Source organism: Thunnus maccoyii, chromosome 16 (genome assembly GCF_910596095.1).
Source record: "Thunnus maccoyii chromosome 16, fThuMac1.1, whole genome shotgun sequence".
Classification (NCBI taxonomy): domain Eukaryota; kingdom Metazoa; phylum Chordata; class Actinopteri; order Scombriformes; family Scombridae; genus Thunnus; species Thunnus maccoyii.
This window is the reverse complement of record NC_056548.1, coordinates 9,700,316-9,720,683: the sequence shown is the minus strand read 5'-3', so window position 1 is coordinate 9,720,683 and position 20,368 is coordinate 9,700,316. Positions and strand designations below refer to the sequence as shown.

Here is a 20,368-nt window from a genome sequence, read left to right as displayed (position 1 = left end):
TGTTCTCTTTGAATCCTTTTTTTCCAACAAGACAGACTAGAGTGATGTGGTGAATAAGCAACTTGTTTTCTTTTTTTTTTTTGGACTGTCAAAGAGAATTATAACTTTGATTTCACTGGGCTATTCCAACGCTCCTCTTCCTTTTCATTTACTGTAGAAAATTAGTTAAAGCTGCCCTGTGGAGTTTTCTTATAAACAAACAAAAGCTATGTTTACATTCAGAGTGTCTCACCAAAATTCTTGAGGTCCAATAAACATATTTAGTGCATTTCCTTCCTCATAACACTTTTGCAAAGCCGTTTGTTTAAACATTTTAAATTGTGATTTATTTATATACATGTCTACTAACAAGCAGTCTTCTTCTTCACTGCCTTTGTTGATGCATCGCTGCGTTTCAAGGTACCTTAACTCTGCCAACTGTTGATCAGCAGTGTAGTGTCAAAACAATGGCAGGATTTCAATTGAGCTACAAACAAAACACTTGTAAAAAACATTGCTCCATCACGCTTTAGTGGCCAAAAATTCCACAGAGTATCTTGTAAGAATTTATACAAATTATATCCTCATTTGATATTTTTTGGATGAACCAATGAGTAGCGAGTCTTGATGGTATTTTATCAATTGCGTGTATAAATGCTTTGGTGGGTGGAAGGATCTTTTTAAGTGTCAGGCAAACATCCATGTGAACAACAAGCAGGCATAAATTGACAGCTGATCCTACAATTAGTAAATCATTTAAAATAACATAAATTGTCCCAAAACTGTTTTCTATACATATATATTTAAAAAAAAACCTCTTAATGTAACCCATACTGGACTACTGTATGGGCTTCAGTCCATTCTTTACTGTAAGAAACATTGGCGTTATTCATATTTTGTCTGTATACAGTGTACAACCTTTTTGTTTTCATGGATACTTGCCTGACGAGGTCCTTGTAAGTCAAAACATTGCACCATTAAATATTTTGAGAGCTTGCATATTTTACCGTGTGGACAACCTCTCATTTTCCTTTGAACCTCTTTTTAACCCAAATCTCAACGGTGAATGCAAAGCAGTTTTGTTGACTGACATCCCGCACCACGAGCAGTGTTTTTTCAGGCCACAGCGTGAATGCCACATTAGTGAGAGTGACAGAGGGAGATCAAGTGAAGCTGTAGAAAAAGAAAAAGCCATGGATGAAGAGAGGGGTGACATTAGTGAGAACGAGAGAAAGAGAGAGAATGGGAGAGAGAGAGCGAAGCATCCTTTGATGTTTGTTGGTTGATCCGGCCTGCTGTTTAGGACGCAGGCAGGTATGGTAAACATCTGAGGCTTCTTCAACCAGGAAGCTTTGATCACAGCTATGCTGAGAGATGATGTTGATGACTCAGTGGTGCCAGCATACTAAGGAGTGGCCACTACACAAATACACACACACACACACACACACACACACACTTATTACTGTACGCAGAGATTCTTGCATCACAAGACACAAAGACATGCTTTCATTCTTCTCCTTTCTCACTTAATCTTTCACTTAAACTTTTAAACCCTTCAGTTTCTTTTTTTTCTTTTTATTCTGACTTGTGTGCACAGTACCATAAAACCCTTTTACGCAGACTCTTTTCCACTGATTGTGGTCCAAGCCTCAGAATGAGCCTTTTACATCCAGATGAGAGGCAACAGCCAAAAGCAGAGTCCTTCATCTGCGTCTGGCTAACCTCACCAGACAATTCCATTGCACTGAAAGACTGAGGAGAATCTGTGAGACATCAGGGGATTAGGAGCGAAGCAAACCATCATATCTTATTGCGCAGGTTTACACACAGTCAGTATTAAAAAGAAATGGCTTGAAGGGGCGGAACAAAAAGCTGAAAAGACCATGTACTAAACAACTTGAACTTTAACAACAGTCTGCTTTAATGGCACATTTTAAGATTCTTTTTCATAAGTTTTGAAAACAAACTAAATTTGATTAAGTTTTGAAGATCTACTGTCTCTTTCTAGACATCCCTCGAGCTAATTATCAAGTTTTCCTCCTTTTGGTAGTTCTACGTGTGGAAATTATATTGATTGTCAATATCCCAGAAATACAAAAAGCTATCTTTCTCTGGAAATGAAAGATAATCAAGTTTTATCACCCGGAAAATAAGAAGTACATTCACTATTTCTTTTCCCGGTGATAAGAGTTTACACAGAATGAGTAAAAGGATTAGTGGAACTTTTGTAATTTTGCACTGCAGTCTCTGTATATGTTGCTTTCAGCTTGTACATTCTCAGCGTCCAATTCAAACGCACTGAAGAGGAAATTGTTGTGTTGTCTGCAGGTTTGCAACAGTGTTTTTTGTTACTATCGCTTGGCGTCACCAGAGTCAGAAATTATACACATAGAGTAAGGGCTTTATGTAACATAAATAAAGACAGTATAAGTCATAATCATACAAATCTAGGTCACAACTAAAAAACTTCATTTGTGGAGGTTAAATGCGATTGAAAGCTCTGGAAAAAACTAGCAAGTGGACCTTGAGTTAAGATGTTTTGAGGGAGGGGTCACAAATTAATCCCACGCTAAACATCATACATGTTTTTGACTGCTAAATTAATGGCTCAAGAGATCTCAGTCACTCAGTCATGACATTAGCCAAGTGGACCTTCATACTGTAGATATATCACGGCGATAAACTGTCATTACTATTAAATGGTCTTATGCTGTTTCATGAATAATTTTTGGACTTAAAGTAAAGAGTTCGGAAGCTTAATAAAGATAAAGTTATTACTCTGTCATATGTTATAACTCTGTAACAGCACTATTAATTGTTGAAGCGGCTATAATCAATATTTTTATATTTACAAGGGATCAAATGACTATGACCATGACTAATGACTATATGTGAAAGGGTTTACTTATACCGACCAGCTGCAGATCCCCCTGAGCTCTAAATCGTTTCAGCATCTTTTCGCTCATTGTTTTGCTTTTCTGGCCCGTAACTTTACTGTTTTGGTTCACTATCACTGCTCGCATCAGCCTCGATTCCAGATGCAGGCAACTATTTAAAAAAAAAAAAACACTGCTTGTCCAGCACTAAATGTCAGATAGACAAAGTTAACAATTGGTTGCTGAACATAGTGAAGCATTTAGCGGCTAAAGAGCTAAATATTTTCCGCAAGACTTAAGAGCAAGGTAATTATCCAAATTTTGCAGCCAACGTAGGTTCTCCTACATGCTTGAAAGGGAAGGTTGAAGGGGAGGGGTATTCAGTTGGTTGCAATCTGCAACCTCACTGCTGGGTGCCACTAAATCCTACACGCTGGTACTGTAGTTAGTAATTACAGTAGTAATTACACCTAGCTAAACAGCAGCATTCTGCTGCCCTCTCTGGTTGAAAGTTTTAGGTCTGAGTAGGGTGTGGTCAAAAGTGTGTCCTCTGTTATGGCATACTGGTGAACCCTAGAGTACACCTCTACATCACAGAGGCAAGGTGAGAAGTTCAAGCTGTTAAGAAAAAAGGTTTTAGGGGGTGTTGAGTTACTCTTTAATGACAAAACCATAATCATAAATATTCATAAATATGTCTGATACATGTCAGTTTCTTTCCTGTATGACTGTATTATGACAGCGTCATGCAAATCCTTCATATAAAGTGTTACACAATATTATAATGACTGTAACAGGTTTAATGGGACGTAAGTAATATGCAAACTGTGAGGTATCAACGCATACAAGTGCACATTAACAAAAAGGCACAGCAATAAGATACATACACACACACACACACATAAATTCCTGGAGAAAGTGTGAGTGCCTTCCCATGTATTTTTGTCCAGTGCAGTGTGTGTGTTTAATTCCAAATGACACACAGTCAGAGAGGAAGGGGACACGAACACACACACACTCATCCACACATTACTGCACACCAACACGTACTGTTTAGCAGCTTTGAGTGCAATGGCATACACCTGCACGCACACACACACACACACACACACACACACACACACACACACACACACACACACACACACACACACACACACACACACACACCTGCTGCACACACAGTTTCCTCTCGCCTGGACATATTAGGAATGCAGACAGTGTCACAGGAGCAGGGCAGGGCGCTGAGTAGCTTAATACAACCTAATGTATCCTGGCACATTAGCCCTTTCTTGGATTGAGCATCTTCACTCATCGAGAGGCACTTTACCAAGCTACCAGTTAACCAACCACACACACACACACACACACACACTGTATCCAGGCATGCAACCAGATACACAAATGCAAACACACTTCATTGTATGCCCAAAGTACTAAACATTCAGATGGTATTCATCCATAAATGTATCAGTGCCCAATCAATAGGCAAAGCACATTTGTCTCAGATGAAAAACCAGTCGTACAAATTGAAATGAAAGACAGAAAAACTCCTCCTCCATCTGCTCCTCCTCCAGCTGGCCTCCTCCTCTTCTTCTGCTCTCCGTCGTCTTTTCTTCTTCTCTCTTCTTTCTGTCTTTTTTTTTTTTACTCTAATTTCATGCAATCTCATTATCCCCCTCTCAGTCTCCCTCTGTCCTCTTCCTTTTGTCCGCATTCCCCACGTTTCTCCATTCCTCCACTACCTTTTCTCTCTTTGTCTCACTACCTCTGTTCATCCCTTTCCCTCCTTTTATTCTCATTCTGTGCATCTCTCCCTCGGTTTCTCTCTCTGCCTTTCCCCCTTTAGTTGTTAATCAGAGTTGATTGGGAGCAGAGAGAGCCAAGAGGAGCTCCCCAGTGGATCAATGCCTCTAAATGATCTGTTCAAGGATCCCTTTAGAACCTGCAAAACTCGCTCTGATAGGGCACCGAAGCATGAAGGCACTCATTTCACATCTAACTCACTTCCTGATTTGCCCTCTGGGAGAGAGATAGGACTGCCGTTATAGGGATAATTCGTCCCAAAGCTAAATATCCCACTAACCGAAAGTGCTTAGACCAAAATGTCTTCATTCCAGGCAATCAATTACTGCCAAGGTGAGGGGGAAAATAATGAATTTGTTTAAAATGCTCAATCTGCGTGTGAGTCATCTGAGACGCCGAGATTGCTCGACAACTGGTTTTGTTTATGCTTATTTGATCGAAGACATTTTCCCGTGTCTCAAATTTACTGAGCTTCGAGATACAATATTTGATAATGTGCAGCAGCTGATTTGTATATACGTATGTGGTGTGGTACATTTGAAATGAAATTGATCGTAGCCATGGTGATTGGTGATATTAATGACGAGCACCAGAAAAAGAACACAGGCATAAGCACATGCCCACAAAGAGATTTGATATTACTCCACGATATCACATCAATTTTAAAAAGCCTTTGAAATGTCAGATGGTTTACTAGAGACTGTCTCAAAGTGAACTTGAGTTTCGAATTACTGTGAGCTGATAAAGATGCCAAAAACAAAGTCATACCCTTGGGACATATTATTTATGGAATGCTAATTAATAAAATATCTAGAATATCAAATATTTAAAAAATACTGGTGTATTATATTCTCTCACAGAAGGGTGCTGATGTGAGAGCAAAATTGTACATGAAACAAAGTTGTTACGTATTCTGAGTTCAATGGTTAAATAAATACTACAGTTTTGAGTATGGATTCATCATCAAATGTGAAATATTGATTGATTCATATTAAGGCTTCAACGTTTAGTCGATTAATTGACAACTATCAAATTAATCTTTGATAATTTATCATTCTTTAAGAAAAAAATGTCCAAATTCTCTGGTTGCAGCTTCTCAAATGTGAATATTTTCTGGTTTCTATGATAGTAAACTGAATATCTTTGAGTTGTGGACTGTTGGCTGGGACAAAAGATGACATTTGAGGAAGTCATCTTGGGTTTTGGGAAACAGTGATCGGCATTTTTTTTACCAATTTATGAAATTTTATAGACCAAACAACAAATCCATTCATTGAGAAAATAATCAAAAGATTAATTGATAATGAAACTAATCATTAGTTGCAGCCCTAATCAGTATCAGCCTTAAGAAGCTTTGCTAATAGCTACTATAAATTTAAAATAAAAGTCTCATGTTGGGGCTGTAAACATTGGATTATTTAGCATAGTAAACTAAGACTATTTTAAAGGATAGGTCTGGTGATACTCTAATGTATACTATATTTTTTCCTACTACTAAGTATTGTCTGTGAAACCAAAGCCTGCTTTCACTCTCTGTGCCATAAACCTCCATCGTTTTCCAAAAAACAAAAATATGTATAATTTGAGTTGATCTGACACACACCATTCCACCACCATAAACACTACCTAGAGCGCCAAATGTGTATTAATCCACAACTGAAACCCCCCCACAAAGTTTGCTAAAAACCTAGGAGGTTATTCTGCTTCCTTCAAAATGTATTTAGCCTTTCTCCTTCAGTAGGAACAAATATGTTTTGGGGCTGAGTGGAACAGACAAGCAAGGGAAGTGGGAAATCATTGAGAGACTGACTAACGCATTATTGGTTTTGGTCTTTTCACGGGATTTGTTGACAATAAAAAATATATAGAACATTGCCAGCCTTATCCTCTAAGAGAGACGGATTCACTCCAGTGACTTCAAGATTGTACACAAAAGTTCAATTCACATACTGTATAAGTAACACTGGCATCAAAACCTAAACATAAATAGAGCCTGTTTTATGAAGGAAAAGATGCAGCCATATGTTTTTAATGTTTTTATAACCGATTTGCAGAGGCTGTTGGAAAGGGATGAGACACCTACTGAATTCAAGCACCATCTCATATATTTCCATGTGTTACCTGCAGTTCACAAGCTGTTTGGCTCGATGCCAGACGGAGGAATCACAGCAAGGAAAATTGCTACAGTATATACACCCTACAACGTGTAATATTTCTTCTTCAGTAACCTCTGACCCACTTCTATTCATCATGCCAACCTCAGTGATCCGCATGTCTATAGAACTAAGTGGACATTCACCACAGCCGCCTCGATATACTGCTTCAGGGGGTGCGATAATAATGTGTGCTCTACCATCACATGACCCACTTCTCTTGAGCATCATACGAGTACGCTCATCTAAGCACTCTGACTGGAAAGAAAAGCCTATATTCCAAACATGCTAATAATCCCCATGAAGCATAACTCGCTGAGCTTTATTAAAATGGAATTGGTTACTATGCAAACTTCTGCCGTAACCAGAGAAATATTTATTGATTTTATGTATTTATCTATTTTGGCCTTCTTTTGTTTATTAAATCAGTAAAGAATACCCTCCAGGATGTTTTTGTTGCAAACTGCCATCATTGACATGGTTTAAAAACCCTCTATCAGAAAGCATTTGTGAACGTGTCCTTGAGCAAACTTGAGAGTTGCTGTTTTGTTGCTGACTGTGACCTCTGATCTCCCTTTTGGGATGTGCAAACACAAGAAACTTGCTAACAGGGATCATATAATTTCATAATTATGGTGCGCAGCATGACTACTCTAAGTGGACTCTCATTGCAGTGTCCTTTATGGTGTGCGGTCATACAGAAATTCAATACAAGCAGTAAATATTCATAGTTTTGTAGAGGATGTATAGTTTTTTTTTTCTCTAAATATGTGGTTCACACTATCTCATTTTACCTCAGTAAACTACTTCCACAGCCTTATCACCCCTGCCCATTGATTCCAAACATATTCTCAAGCCAGTTTGTGATTATTTTTATTCATGAAGAAATTTAAATGTGTTGTTTCCTCTGTGTCTTGCAGGTTCTGGCACGGAGAGTACAGGGTGGCAGTGAACATCAATGACTATCTGGACATCTACTGTCCTTACTATGAGGGTCCTCCGTCCCACGGGCGCATGGAGCGCTACATCCTCTTCATGGTCAACCACGAGGGCTACACTTCCTGCCAGCACAGGATGCGTGGCTTCAAGCGCTGGGAGTGCAACCGTCCCAGCGGTCCTGACGGACCCCTGCGCTTCTCAGAGAAGTTCCAGCTCTTCACTCCCTTCTCCCTGGGCTTTGAGTTCAGGCCTGGACACGAGTACTATTACATCTGTAGGTTATCAGTGAGCTAGTGTGTGTTGCTGTGTGTGTGTGGTGGCAAATTTGGTGTGCAGGTAAAGGGTGTTTGTCTGTTTGTTGTGTGTGTATGTCTGTGTTTGCGTGGTGCCACGCTTCTGCTCAATAAGCATATATAAATGATATGTAAATATGCAATCAACAGAAGTTGATTGAGAGAGTTCTCAAACACAGCCACCATCGTGCACCCACAGGCGTGCATAAATACACCTTTCATCTCTCAATCACTCCCCCTACTCTCTCTCTCTCTCTTTATTTCTTGATGTATCTCTCTGCTTCACTCTAGATCATAAATGATGTGCTCAGCAAAGTGGTAAAAATGTCACCAGGCGTAGTTTTTAATCATTTTTATATTAGCTGTATTGATGTTTCTACTCACTTCAACAAGTCATGTATTAGTATCACAGATGGGCTGTGCCCCCTGAGACTGTTTTTCTGAACAGTTAAAAAGCTATCATTCCCCCACCAGGCATGGGACAAATAGTAGCTTCAAATTACTCTTAAACATTGTTTTCAGCTGCTCGCTGTGCCAGATGGGTGGGATAGATTTACTGCATCCGGGCAGTTTAGTGCAAGATCAGTTGGTAATCACAGAAAAGCACATTAAATTGACTTTCAAAAGCTTTCCTGTCAATGTCCAAACTTTCTGGCACAACACAGAAAAGCACTTCTTTTTCTGTGTGAGGGCTACAGGAGACTGCAGTCTTATGACTAGATTGCCTGTTTGAATCCACATACCAGGCAGGAAAATATGCAGAAAGCAAAGGAGTTAACAGCTGTAACTGTAATAAACTGAATGGGAACCATGTGTACTTACTTATACTTATACTTGTACTTATACATTTGACATTTTTAAAATACACATTTGTCAGTAGTTTTGGGGAAGATATTTTAAAAAACAAATCCTTTTTCTAACAACTTATCTGTAAATACTAAAGTTATAGTGAGATTAATTTAATAAATACTCAAATAATAAAGTAATCTCATCAGTTATTTCTTACTTTACTTTTATGGTATCTTGTTAAGACTTTGTCTAAGATGATAATTCTACCACTGTTCAGCCTGACACGAGTCTCTTCACTTCTCCCTGTGTTGCCGCACCATAATTGGCTAAATAGTGACCTTAGCCTTTGTAGCAGGAGTTGGTGCATTCTCACCATGACCCCTGATGGGATGATGGTGTCAGGTTGGCATGCAAGTGGGATAGATTTCTTTGGCAAGTTTTTTTTGCCCGTGGATAGTGATTCTGATCCTACAGGGATATTCTCTCTGTTCAGACAGCGGAAAGAGCTATCAGCGAAGGCAAAAAACATTCCTTGACAGATATTGACACAAGTTTGAATTCAATTTGTCATAGCGTTGCTTTGTCGGGATATTATTTGTAACACAGTAACACAATTTTGTCATCTAATGTAATCACTGTAAACCAAAATGTGATGCATTGTACTACTGCATTACAGGCAAAAGTAATGAGTTTAAAGTGACACAATTTGACAATTGATAAAGTAGCTCTCAGATATGTGTTTGCAAATATTTCTTTGCCCCAGTCTGTTGTCTGCGCTTTCACAAAGACACAGCAGGTGAGAGTCAGAAAGCTAAAGAGGCGAAGATAACTGCCACCCGATGTCCGACTGCACTTTTCCCAGTCGGCTAACGCACACACACAAACACACACTCTTTTGTTTTCAGTCTCATGTAAGGATGGACAGGGCCCCTCCAGAGTTGTATAGTTGCTGACTATAGTATTGTGTTTCTGGGACCCCTGAGGGTAGTGTGTGTTCCACAGGATTGGTGAGTGTGTGTGTATGTGTTTTGTGTGTGAGGGGGGGGGGGCGGGCTAGTTGTGGGGTCAGTTGTCAAGCGATTGTGAGTCCGTGAAAGGCCATGTCCATCATCTTGACTGACAAGCACACACACATTTTTGTCTCTCACATCTACAGAAGAACACACACACACACACACACAGTCACACACATATGCACTTTAACCATCCAGCTCTTCTTCTGTGTGTGTGTGTGTGTGTGTGTGTGTGTATTTGTGTGTACGCGTCTCCTCTCCAGTTATACTCCTCGGAGTAAAACACATCGATCTTTGATGGTGATTTGTGGCCAGACCTGTGTGAGTGTGCGTCCGTGTGTGTGCACGTTTGTGTGTGTATTTGTCATGTGGTTGACATGTTGACAGGTCCGCTCCACCCCTTACTTCCCCCAGCTGCCATCTGATGAGGTTGACTGATTTTCAATGGGTTTTCAGGAGACGCTGGATTGTGGATGTGCTGGGAAACAGAGGCACTGGGAGAGCCGATAATACTTTTAAAAAATGACAAAAGTGAAAATTGTTGGAGGGCACAGAGAAAGGGGAAAGGGGATAAAAGATAGGGGGGTATATATCTATCTACTTCTAGCCCTTTTGCCCCTAGTGTTGCCATTGTTCAGTGAAACAGTAGGGAAGTCAAAACAAAGACACACAACAGGAGCGAAAGCTCGATACCAGGCCGGCAGGGATTCATAGGAGACCACTATACACTTTCTCTGGACACTGTAAGGGGTGTAGGTGGATGATTTAAAGAAATTTGTGGCGAAGGAAGTGGGCTACAGGGAAGGGAGAAAAGGGTAGAAGAGGTGAAGGGCAGACAGAAGGATGGAGAGAAGAGTTGTGGGCAGAAAGAGAGAGGAGGGGAGGGCAGCGGAAGGGTCAGATTTATTTCCTGTGCGCTGTGGATCTTGATGATGGTCCTCTCTGGGGTCACTGTGGGCTCTGGCTATACGGACTTCCTCAAGGGAGAAGGCCAATAGGTCTCCACACACACTTCTGCAAGCACCACTGTGTGTGCACATTCTTTTGCACATCCGTGTGTGCGTGCGTGTGTGTGTGTGTGTGTGTGTATGTGTCTATATGCGTGAGCAGTCAGAGTTGGTCACCATCTCCTTTAGGGTCTCCAGCTCTATTTCACATCAGAGTGAAGTGGGACTAAAAACCCAGATTCAATTTCATTTACTCTACTTTGAAGTTTGAATCACAGTAACTTTTTAACATTTTTTCTCAGTTTTGGGCATTCAGCCAGGGCAGCGCGGTAGCTCAGTAGTTAGCACTGTCACCTCACGGCAAGAAGGACCTGGGTCTGTGAGGAATTTGCATGGATTTCCGTCCCCGTTCCAAAGACATTCAAGTCAGGTCGATTTGAGAGTTGGTATTTCCCTTAGGTATGAATGTGACTGTCGCTGAATCCCAGTGCGCGGGCTGATCCCTCACAGACTTGTTTGCATTGCCTCAAGTCCTCAGTATGTTTGCGGGAGCTCACAAACTTGGAAGCATGAGTTTAAGAGAACTTAAAAGGACATTATATAAAACAAAACTCTCCAAGTGCTTAAGGCAATAAATGTCATCAAGAAAGTAATAGGCTAATAATTACATTAATGTCAAATGAAAATAAATTATTAAGTGGTAACTTATACAGAAAATACACTTCTCACTTTATAATTCCTACCCTTGCTATTTTCTGGAAAGTCATCCTCCAGTGAAGTTATTTTCAGTATATCTGTTTTATTACCTTGTTATATATTGTTCTCCCTGCCATCCCATGAATAGGTACTTTAAGTGATAGCAAATTCCCAGGAGGTATAATTTAAATTATTATAGATTCGTTTAAAAACAGGCACCACTAAATTACAATATCCACTGAAAGGATGACAGTATTTACTGTAACAGCGTCTGGCATTATTACTTGAGGTTACTATGAGGTTAGTTTTGGTCTATATTTTTCTTATTGTTGCTTTTCCAAACCAACAATGTCTTAGTCAGTCTCTCAGTACTGTCTGACTTCTCTTCCCTGTCTGTGGCACTCAGCCACAAGCCCACTTTTTCATACTGAAGACATGAATTTTTAAAAATGTGTCACAGTCATATAGTTTCATTTAATAATACAGGATAAGCTGGGCACTGTAGTTTTTGATAACCATCACACAAGAAGGTATAAACAGTGTATTTGCTGGTGAATAATTTCAGCTGCAGATTAATACACATTTGGTTCTCTAGTGAGTATTTATAGCAGCAGGACAGTATATGTGGGATTGATTCAAAATAAACTACAGTGCCCATGTTTATGGTTATGTAGGAGTATGTAACTCAGAGCAACAGTGTAGTTTATTTATGTGTTTCCAATAGTTTTTGGAGAACAGTGGTAGTCTAGGGCACAGAGGAATAAGCTATATCAGTCTTTGGCTACACAGGAAATACTTGTTTGTAGGGTCAGTTGTGAAAATATAGAATATAGCGAGTCTTATCCTTTAATCTTGGGGGTCCTGTCATTTTGAGGGTCCCTGTGTCAAATCTCTTTGTGTTTAATTTGCTTACTTGTAGTCATCAGGATACATAATGCTGTGAGAAGGAGGGGATGTGGGAGTTTACCCTAGGGCCTGCAAGCAGGTCAAAGCATGGTTTCTGTGACTCCTGGACCAACCAACCACCTGATAATAAACACCACAGCCTTCCCTCCATAACAGAGCAACACGAAAAAAAACTTTTATTAAATGTCCTCAATTACTTTACAAGTGCAATCAGCAGCACAAATCGCTTTATCTCTCAACTAATCTCTCCTTTCAATCTCTCCGCCTTTTACAGCGTCTCCCCATCCAAACCATGTGGGGCGGGCATGTCTAAAGCTGAAGGTGTATGTCAGACCTCCAGGTAAGTCACGCTCTGACTACACACACACTCTTACACACACACACACACACACATTCACACGTACACACAAAGGTCCAGATTGGCTATCAAAGTAAAATTAGGGGGGGATAAGAGGTCTGATAGAATGCCCCGGCAACACTCTCTGCTCTGATTCACAGACCAGCCAGGCAACACTTTAACACCTTTACACAAAGACACACATACCCTGAAAATACACACACACACACACACACACACACACACATTGTGACACATTCACGAGTAGAGGCACACACAAGCGTGCAGGGGTGGGCGCGCACAAGCACACAGGCACAAAGTGGCATACGCACTTCACATCAAATCACATCACACTGGGTGTGAGCGAGACCTTCTGTCCTTGTAAGGAGAGAAAAGAGTAGGCTGAAAGTGCTCTCTAAAAAATGTTACCGAGCCTCAACATCACTCTACTCACTAGATTTGCTCATAAGAAACAAGAGAGCAATCTAATAATAAACCTATCGCATACAGTAGGAGTGTAACCTAATAATAGACACTTGATATTTTTTAATAAAATTATCCTTATGCATCAGCCTTGACTTTCTTGCCACACAATACTGACTCCTTTTTTCCAAACAGCGGGCAGCCTGGTAAGATATACTCTTTTGAAAATAGCTCCCTCATAAATTGGCGTAGACAGAGCGCAGTGCTGACACAAGAGTGCCAAGGCTTGCCTATGATAGTGTCGTTTAAAAATAACTCAACAGAAGATTGGCATACATGAGGATCAGATTGCGGTAGGCATTACGCTACACTTGCGTTATCTTGAAAATCTACCTGTACGCCTTTTCAAAGGCAGATTCTACCTCATGAGTTTTCAACCAAAGCCTGACTAAAGAATCAAACCTGGGTAGTAACATGTCTCCCCAGATAATGACATGGCTTTGAAGATCTTCGTAAAAGGATGAGAGTCGGCCTTCGCAGCTTTCCAGGCTCAGATCATTCTATATCTCGCTAAGGGGGAAGGAAATTCTCTCCTCCTCCATAATTACTGAAAACATACATTCTATTATTCTGTCATTGCTGCAGCTCTTTCTTTTTTTTAGATTTTTCCTTTTTTTGTGCTGTTAAAGTAATCTGTCTGACATTGCAACTTCCATCTCATCTGTGAAATTCCGTCACTAGAATGAGCTCAGAGCGGTTGCACGTGTGTATGTGTTTTTTTTGTGTGTGTGTGTATGTGTATGTGTCAGCTGCTCCAGATTCCTAGTCTCTGTGATTAAACTGTAATTAGGTTGGTTAAACCCCCTGCAGAGCTTAGTTGCTGTCGCCTTCTCCTCCTCCCTCTTCCTTCCTTCTCCTCATCCTTTTCTGCCGTCTTCTCTCTGCCTTTCCTCAGCTGTCGAAGGGTGTGTCACTCACTTTCCGCATCCCCCACCCAGTGGTCTCACTTGTCTTTCCTTTGTCATTCTGTAAATCCATTCCCTCGTTCATTCACTGTTTTAGATTGTCTTGTCTTTGTATCTGTCTTTGTGTCCCTCCCATTTCAGATGTTTTGTCGTTTTTCTTTTCTCTCGTCTCTCTGTTTCAGATGGGTCGGGATATGATTCTCCGGAGCCCTTCCTGACTGATGGAGGTCCAAGCTGGAGGCCAGGGTCCATGGCCCTGTTAGCTGTTCTGGCCTCACTGCTCCTGGGACTCTTCTCCTGGCTGTGACCCCTTACCCCTCATCCTGGAGCTCCCACCCCAGGGTCACTGGGCTGGGCTGGCTGTCCCTCTAAATCCACCACCCCTCAGGGAAGCCCTCTGTCTCCGTCCCCCCCCTCCCCCCTTCCCACCTCCACCTCTATACGACCACCAACCACCCCCACTGCCAGCCCCCTCCATGGCCCATCCACGGGCACCCTTCTCAGGCCTGGCTGAGAGGGTTGGATCTTGAGCTGCCTGGGAAGCTGCCCATCTTCTGGTCTGGGTGGAACGGACGTGTTGCACCTCTCAGCTGAAAAACACAAGGGAAATGTCTCTGCACTCATATGAGAGGGTCCTATTTGATTTGACTATTGACTCTTGGCCACTGATGGGGTAGATGTAGCCATGGCTATGATTAAACTTGTCGTTCCAGTGCAATTCCTATCATCCAATCAACGGCAGGATGCATTAAGCGATAGGCCTGGATGCACAAAAATTGGATTTTTCTCACATTGCTATCCCATTCTCAAAGCAAGAATTGGAAGTGGCCAAGCTTGCATTGTAATTGGAATTCTATACTATCTGGACAATTTCCAACTGCAACCAGAATAAGAGCAAATGTACAGCGATGGAGAGGAGAAAAGTGGCCCGGCCTGTGTGGAAAAGAAAGGGAAAACAATGCGGGCACAGGTTTAAATACATACGGCCGTATGGGAAATGTAATATTATATGTGTTGATATTTTCAGGCTCAGTGTGGATTTATGGCAATGTGATATAAAAATCATACAGTTTGATTTTTGTGGAACGCTCGGATATCACATTATAACGACAAGTATAACCATAGCCTGTTCCAGCGGGAGGGTGGGGTGGTGTGGGGGGGTGTTCTGGGTGGGTTTGGTGAGGTGTATATTTTCAGGTGGGATGTGTTTTGTCTTATTCATGTTTCTAAACAAAGCATTTATCACAGCCTGGCCAGCACAGGCGTCTTCAGCACTGTCTAATGTCGATTGGGTCGGGTGACTTTTGGAACCATGACTTTCTCATGTATGAATGTACCACTGGTCACCCACCTCTTTGTCTTTCTGTATTATTATGACTGTGGTCACTTACAGTACCTTCTCTCGGACTGGCAGGATGAACGGGGATGGGGATTTTGGGGGGTGGTGGTGGTGGTGGGGAGGAGGGTTGGGGGGTTGGGTGGGTGGGGGGTGTAGAGGCTGAAGAAAGGATGAACGGAGGACAGGTGAGAAAAGGAGGCGACACTCAAGTTGCATGACCACTGTGAAACCTTCAGATCAATCTTGTTTGTAATGATGATATATTTTTTCATGGGGAATATCAGAAACACCCTGCTACAGCTCTCTTGCTCTCCCTGAGACTTTTCAGACATCAAAAGGAAAATTCAACCTCTCTCCTCACACAGTTTCTCCTGTCTGGCTTTCAGTCGTTGATGGATTAGCTTGTGCCGGGAGATAAATGGACCCACAGGGTGAAACTGACTGGAAATCAGCCCTCAGAGCCCAGGCTTGATCACTACGGACGTAAACACTGACTGAAGCTGGTCCTGGGTCTGAGGGTTAAACCAATAAGGGAAGCGCATAGACTGTGGCAAATGAGGCGAAGTGTGTGTGTGGTAGCATCACAAAAACACACATATGCGCATGCATACACACATACACACACACACAGACACACACAGACACACACACACACACACATACACACACATGCAGTCTTTTGATAACGAGACTTTTCCTCTGAGATGGTGGGAGCATTCATGGACATGACTAAAAAGGGAACGGCACAAAGAGAGAGAGAGAGAGAGCAGAGGAGGGAGGAGGAGGAGGGAGAGAAAGTGTGTGTGTATCATGGGACTGAGACTTCTTTAATGTTGAGAAGTGAAAATAATGAGTAAGCACTGTGAACACACACACACATACATACACACATAACAACCCATGTACAGAGACGCACACACGTACAGACATATGTAGAAAAGCACATGCAGATATAGACCTTTACAAAGACATGGCATGCACATACACACATGTACAAATACATACACACACACACACACACACAAACACAAACAAGGGGAAGCACTTCCTTCCCTGTTTCATCTTATTTTTGTAGCATTTAAAATCACTGTTAATTACTCCTGTGTGGGATGCAGTGATGGGGTATAGCCTGTGGAAGATTAAAAAAAACATGTGTCTTCTCTTCTTCTATTCCACTGATGCTGTCCTTCTATCGTTCTTCTTCTCTGGTTTGTGATCCATGGTTGGTAGTGGTAGGATGCCTCCAGGTCTGAGCGTCATGTATGAGTTTGTCTCCTTTTCTGTTTGTGGTGTTTTTGTGGAAGCTGACCTTAGTCATTAAAGTCAGTCAGTCAAAAGTAAACACAGAAGTCAGAGCAAGGAGAGAAACACACAAATAAAGATTGTCTTTTTGTCTACTCGAAAAAAAAAAAACAAGCCAAGTGAGTTGAATTTCTTCAGTGGAAATGTGATTTAATTTTCATTTGATGTTTTTATTTTTTTCCCTGCCAAAGGGCAGATGATTGTATTCATTTATTAGACTGCACCTGGGTCTTTACTTTGCCCAGTCTATCTTCCTCTGACGTCAAAGTCTTGGGACGGTGAGCATTGAGCTCTGCCAGTCAAAGCATGAAATTATTCAGATGAAATCACCCTCTCCAATCTTCAACTGAATCTCCCTCAGCGATGTGACAGCTAATCTGAACTGCTGACAACATGGAGACTGAATAGTCTGATAGCCTTTCCTCTCTTGTTTCCATCAGATTTCCAGCAGGGTGGCCTACCAGTGAGGGAAAGTAATGAAGTGCTTTTTTTTTTTTTTTTGGTTCAGTGCTGTAATTAACTGTAATTTTGACATATTTCTATTCCATTACATTTCAGAGGGAAATATTGTGCTTTTTACTCCACTACATTTATTGCATAGCTGTAGTTACTTTTCAGATTAAGATTTTATACAATGACACACATAAAATACATTATTCAAGATCGTGGTTCCCAGCTCTTTTGGTTTGTGACAAAAATGCAGTATCTACAGTACGTCTGGCCTATTGTCACATTTCAGATGCCTAAAAGTTGTCAGCACTTCCACCAAACACACATTTCCCCTCCAGTCTTCTCAAGTATTCCAGGACCAAAGAGATAAAAATATCCAATATTTTACAAAAAAAAAAAAAATCATACAGATTAGTGTGGCATAACTTAGTCTTTCTTCTTTCCAGGCCCCATTAATCACATCCCCCTGGACCAGCTACAAAAGTAAAATGCTACTTCCGCATTGATGCTTCAACCTATTAATGTAATTTAAAGGATAGGTTCACAGTCTTACAAGTCAATAACAATAAAACCAGTCAAAAACAATAGTCAGGTGCCCAAATGAACGTTGACGCATGTATTTCTTGCTGTAATCATTCCCCCTGTTCATACTGAGATCCCTTCATAAGGCATTTTCACTGTAAGTGATGGGGAATAAAATCCACAGGTCTTTTTCTGTGCAAAAATCTATTTTAAAGGTTTACCCGAAGCTAATATGAAGCTTCGGCCATCCAAATCAGTCAAATCAAGTCAATATCTGTCAAAGTTACTGCCTTTTTAATGCCAAATTCCCTCTTTTCATTGCCTCCAGCTGATTGGAGTGACAACTTTTCACTAAAAAGACTGTAACTGTGGAAGATATTCACTTTATTTGACTAACTCAGGCTGCTGAAGCCTCATATATGATTCAGATAAACTTTCAAATACATCTTTTCTCAAAACAAGGACTGATGATTTTGTCACTTACACTGTAAGCGCATTTGAAGGGGATCTTCTAATGGTCAGTATTAACAGGAGGAATGATCACAACGAGGCAAACCTGTGTCAATGTTCATTTGGGACTATTGTTTTAAGACAGATTTGGAAAACTGTGAACCTGCCCTTTAATATGCTAGTCAACGGCCATTTCTCTACAGATTTTGGTACAGTTCATTTTGCTGATGATATTTTTGTACTTTTACTCATATAGGATTTTGAATGAAAGACCTGTACTTGAATACTAAATGCAGTAAGTTTGTATACACTTTCTCATTCAAGGGAAAGGGAAGGTGTTTCCAAACTTTTGACTGGTACTGTATATAGTATAGAGAGATTGCCCTGAAACATAAAAGGTTCGTCCCCCCTCCATAGCTGATATGTCCATCAAAAGTCAGGTGTCCTTTAAGCTAGACATGGAACAGTTGCATGCTGATGATGTCTAAAAAAGTGAATATGAAATGCTTCCTCTCCTCTTTGAGCTCAATAAGTTTTCATAAGATCCAGACATGAATAGACAGACAATAGACACTTTTCCCCACTGGGGGTTGTAAGGGCCAGTGCTATCTTGAAACATTTATCAGCCCTGTTTTAAAAGCGTTATTTGAAACCACTGACTCGTCTCTTTTGGCAGCGTGATGCAAAAAGAATATCAGAAACATTGTTTTTGGGGAAAACTGAGGTACATGAATAATAGATAAGCCCTGACTTTCCATGTTTGGCCCTCCTGTGCAAAGCAGGCTAATGGCTATCGATGTCTCTGGTTTCCGTCAAATTGCTTCATATGAGAGCTCAATTCAAATAGAGAAAGAATATATTCCAGTGAAAGCAGACGAGGGAATGAAATTATCTCCGAATATTGAGACGCACGCTTGGTCAGCCATTCTATGTCCTGACAAGTATCGGGTACAGGCTGAATTAGCCTAACGTAAAATTAAGCCCAATCAAGCAAGGCCTCAAAAACCCTCGCATGTCTCAATCCTTGTGAGAGGAAAGATGGATGTGTGATACAACTGGAGCAGAGCCAGAAAGGAACAGATGTACTCCTTGAAATCATAAGAAACTAGTGATCTGGGCTATGTCACTGACACACATGCACGCACATACCCCCACTTGCATTACATCCCCTTGTATTTTCCTCCAGATCTAATTTATCATTTGATTATTTAAGCTATTTTCATTGGCTGGCATACATGTGGAACAATAATTGGCGAGAATAAATTTGGCCTATATAATGTTGGTTTTAGCAACGGCCAAAAAGGAAGGCCAGAAAATACAGATGGCGACCCATCTCTGTTCTTTCCCTCTGCTCTGTTGCTTTCTCGCACTCACAGACACATTATTAGGCTATAGGCTAATCTATTCTCTTCTCTCCACTGTACTTTTGTCTCCTCATATTCAGCTAACAGGCATGATTTAGGAATTATGGAATTAGGGCAGCGCTCCCATCTCTATTAATGAGGAACGGCATGATGAAAGAGCTTGATCCTGAACGTGCCATCTGTAGTCACTATTACACATTCACTTAATCTATCTCTCTTTCTCCCACTACCTTCTTTCTCTTTCCCCCTTCCTTCCTTCCTTCCTCTCTCACTCTTTCTCTCTCTCTCTCACACACACACACACATTATACCTGAGTTGTAATTACAGAGGAAATACTAATTCTCAGCTCTTCAAGCACTGTTGGATGTGGCGTGAAATGGTGAAATGGCACGGCAGGAAAGTTAACTGTAGACCACACACACCAATGCATAGGCACACACTCACAGGCGTCCAGATGGGCCGTGTGTTATTGCTGAATAATGCATGCTATGTAGACTCTATAAAAGATACATGGGCAGAGAGAGCTGGGCACCATTCAAGCACCAGTGGGCAGTACCATGAGGGCAGCTCTGGAGCATCCCCTGTGCACATTTTGAGCTGTTAAGAAATGTCCTGCTTGTAGGTATTTAGCTGTAGGTGACCCAACAGGGACAATATATTCAGCTGCAGTTAGAGGGAGAAAAAAAACACTTGCCTTTTAGACATTGTCAGTTGATATGTTGGCTGGCACTCTGCCCGGTGTCTTTGCAGTCACCTTGAATGGGCTTTTGTGGTTTAAACCATAAAACTTGGGAATTACACAGCAGATTCAATGC

The 20,368-nt window shown here is 41.1% G+C and overlaps 1 protein-coding gene across 1 annotated transcript in view; it reads left to right on the top strand.

Annotated features, from left to right (window-relative positions):
* efna2a (ephrin-A2a) overlaps positions 1-15,244 on the top strand; it is an 81,327-nt gene extending 66,083 nt beyond the window's left edge. Inside the window, exons 2-4 of the mRNA XM_042436818.1 lie at positions 7,738-8,030; positions 12,675-12,740; positions 14,308-15,244. Of these exons, the coding sequence (XP_042292752.1) occupies positions 7,738-8,030; positions 12,675-12,740; positions 14,308-14,432 (484 nt within the window). The 3' untranslated portion in view covers positions 14,433-15,244. The remainder of the gene's footprint in view (positions 1-7,737; positions 8,031-12,674; positions 12,741-14,307) is intronic.
* Positions 15,245-20,368: the final 5,124 nt, after the last annotated feature.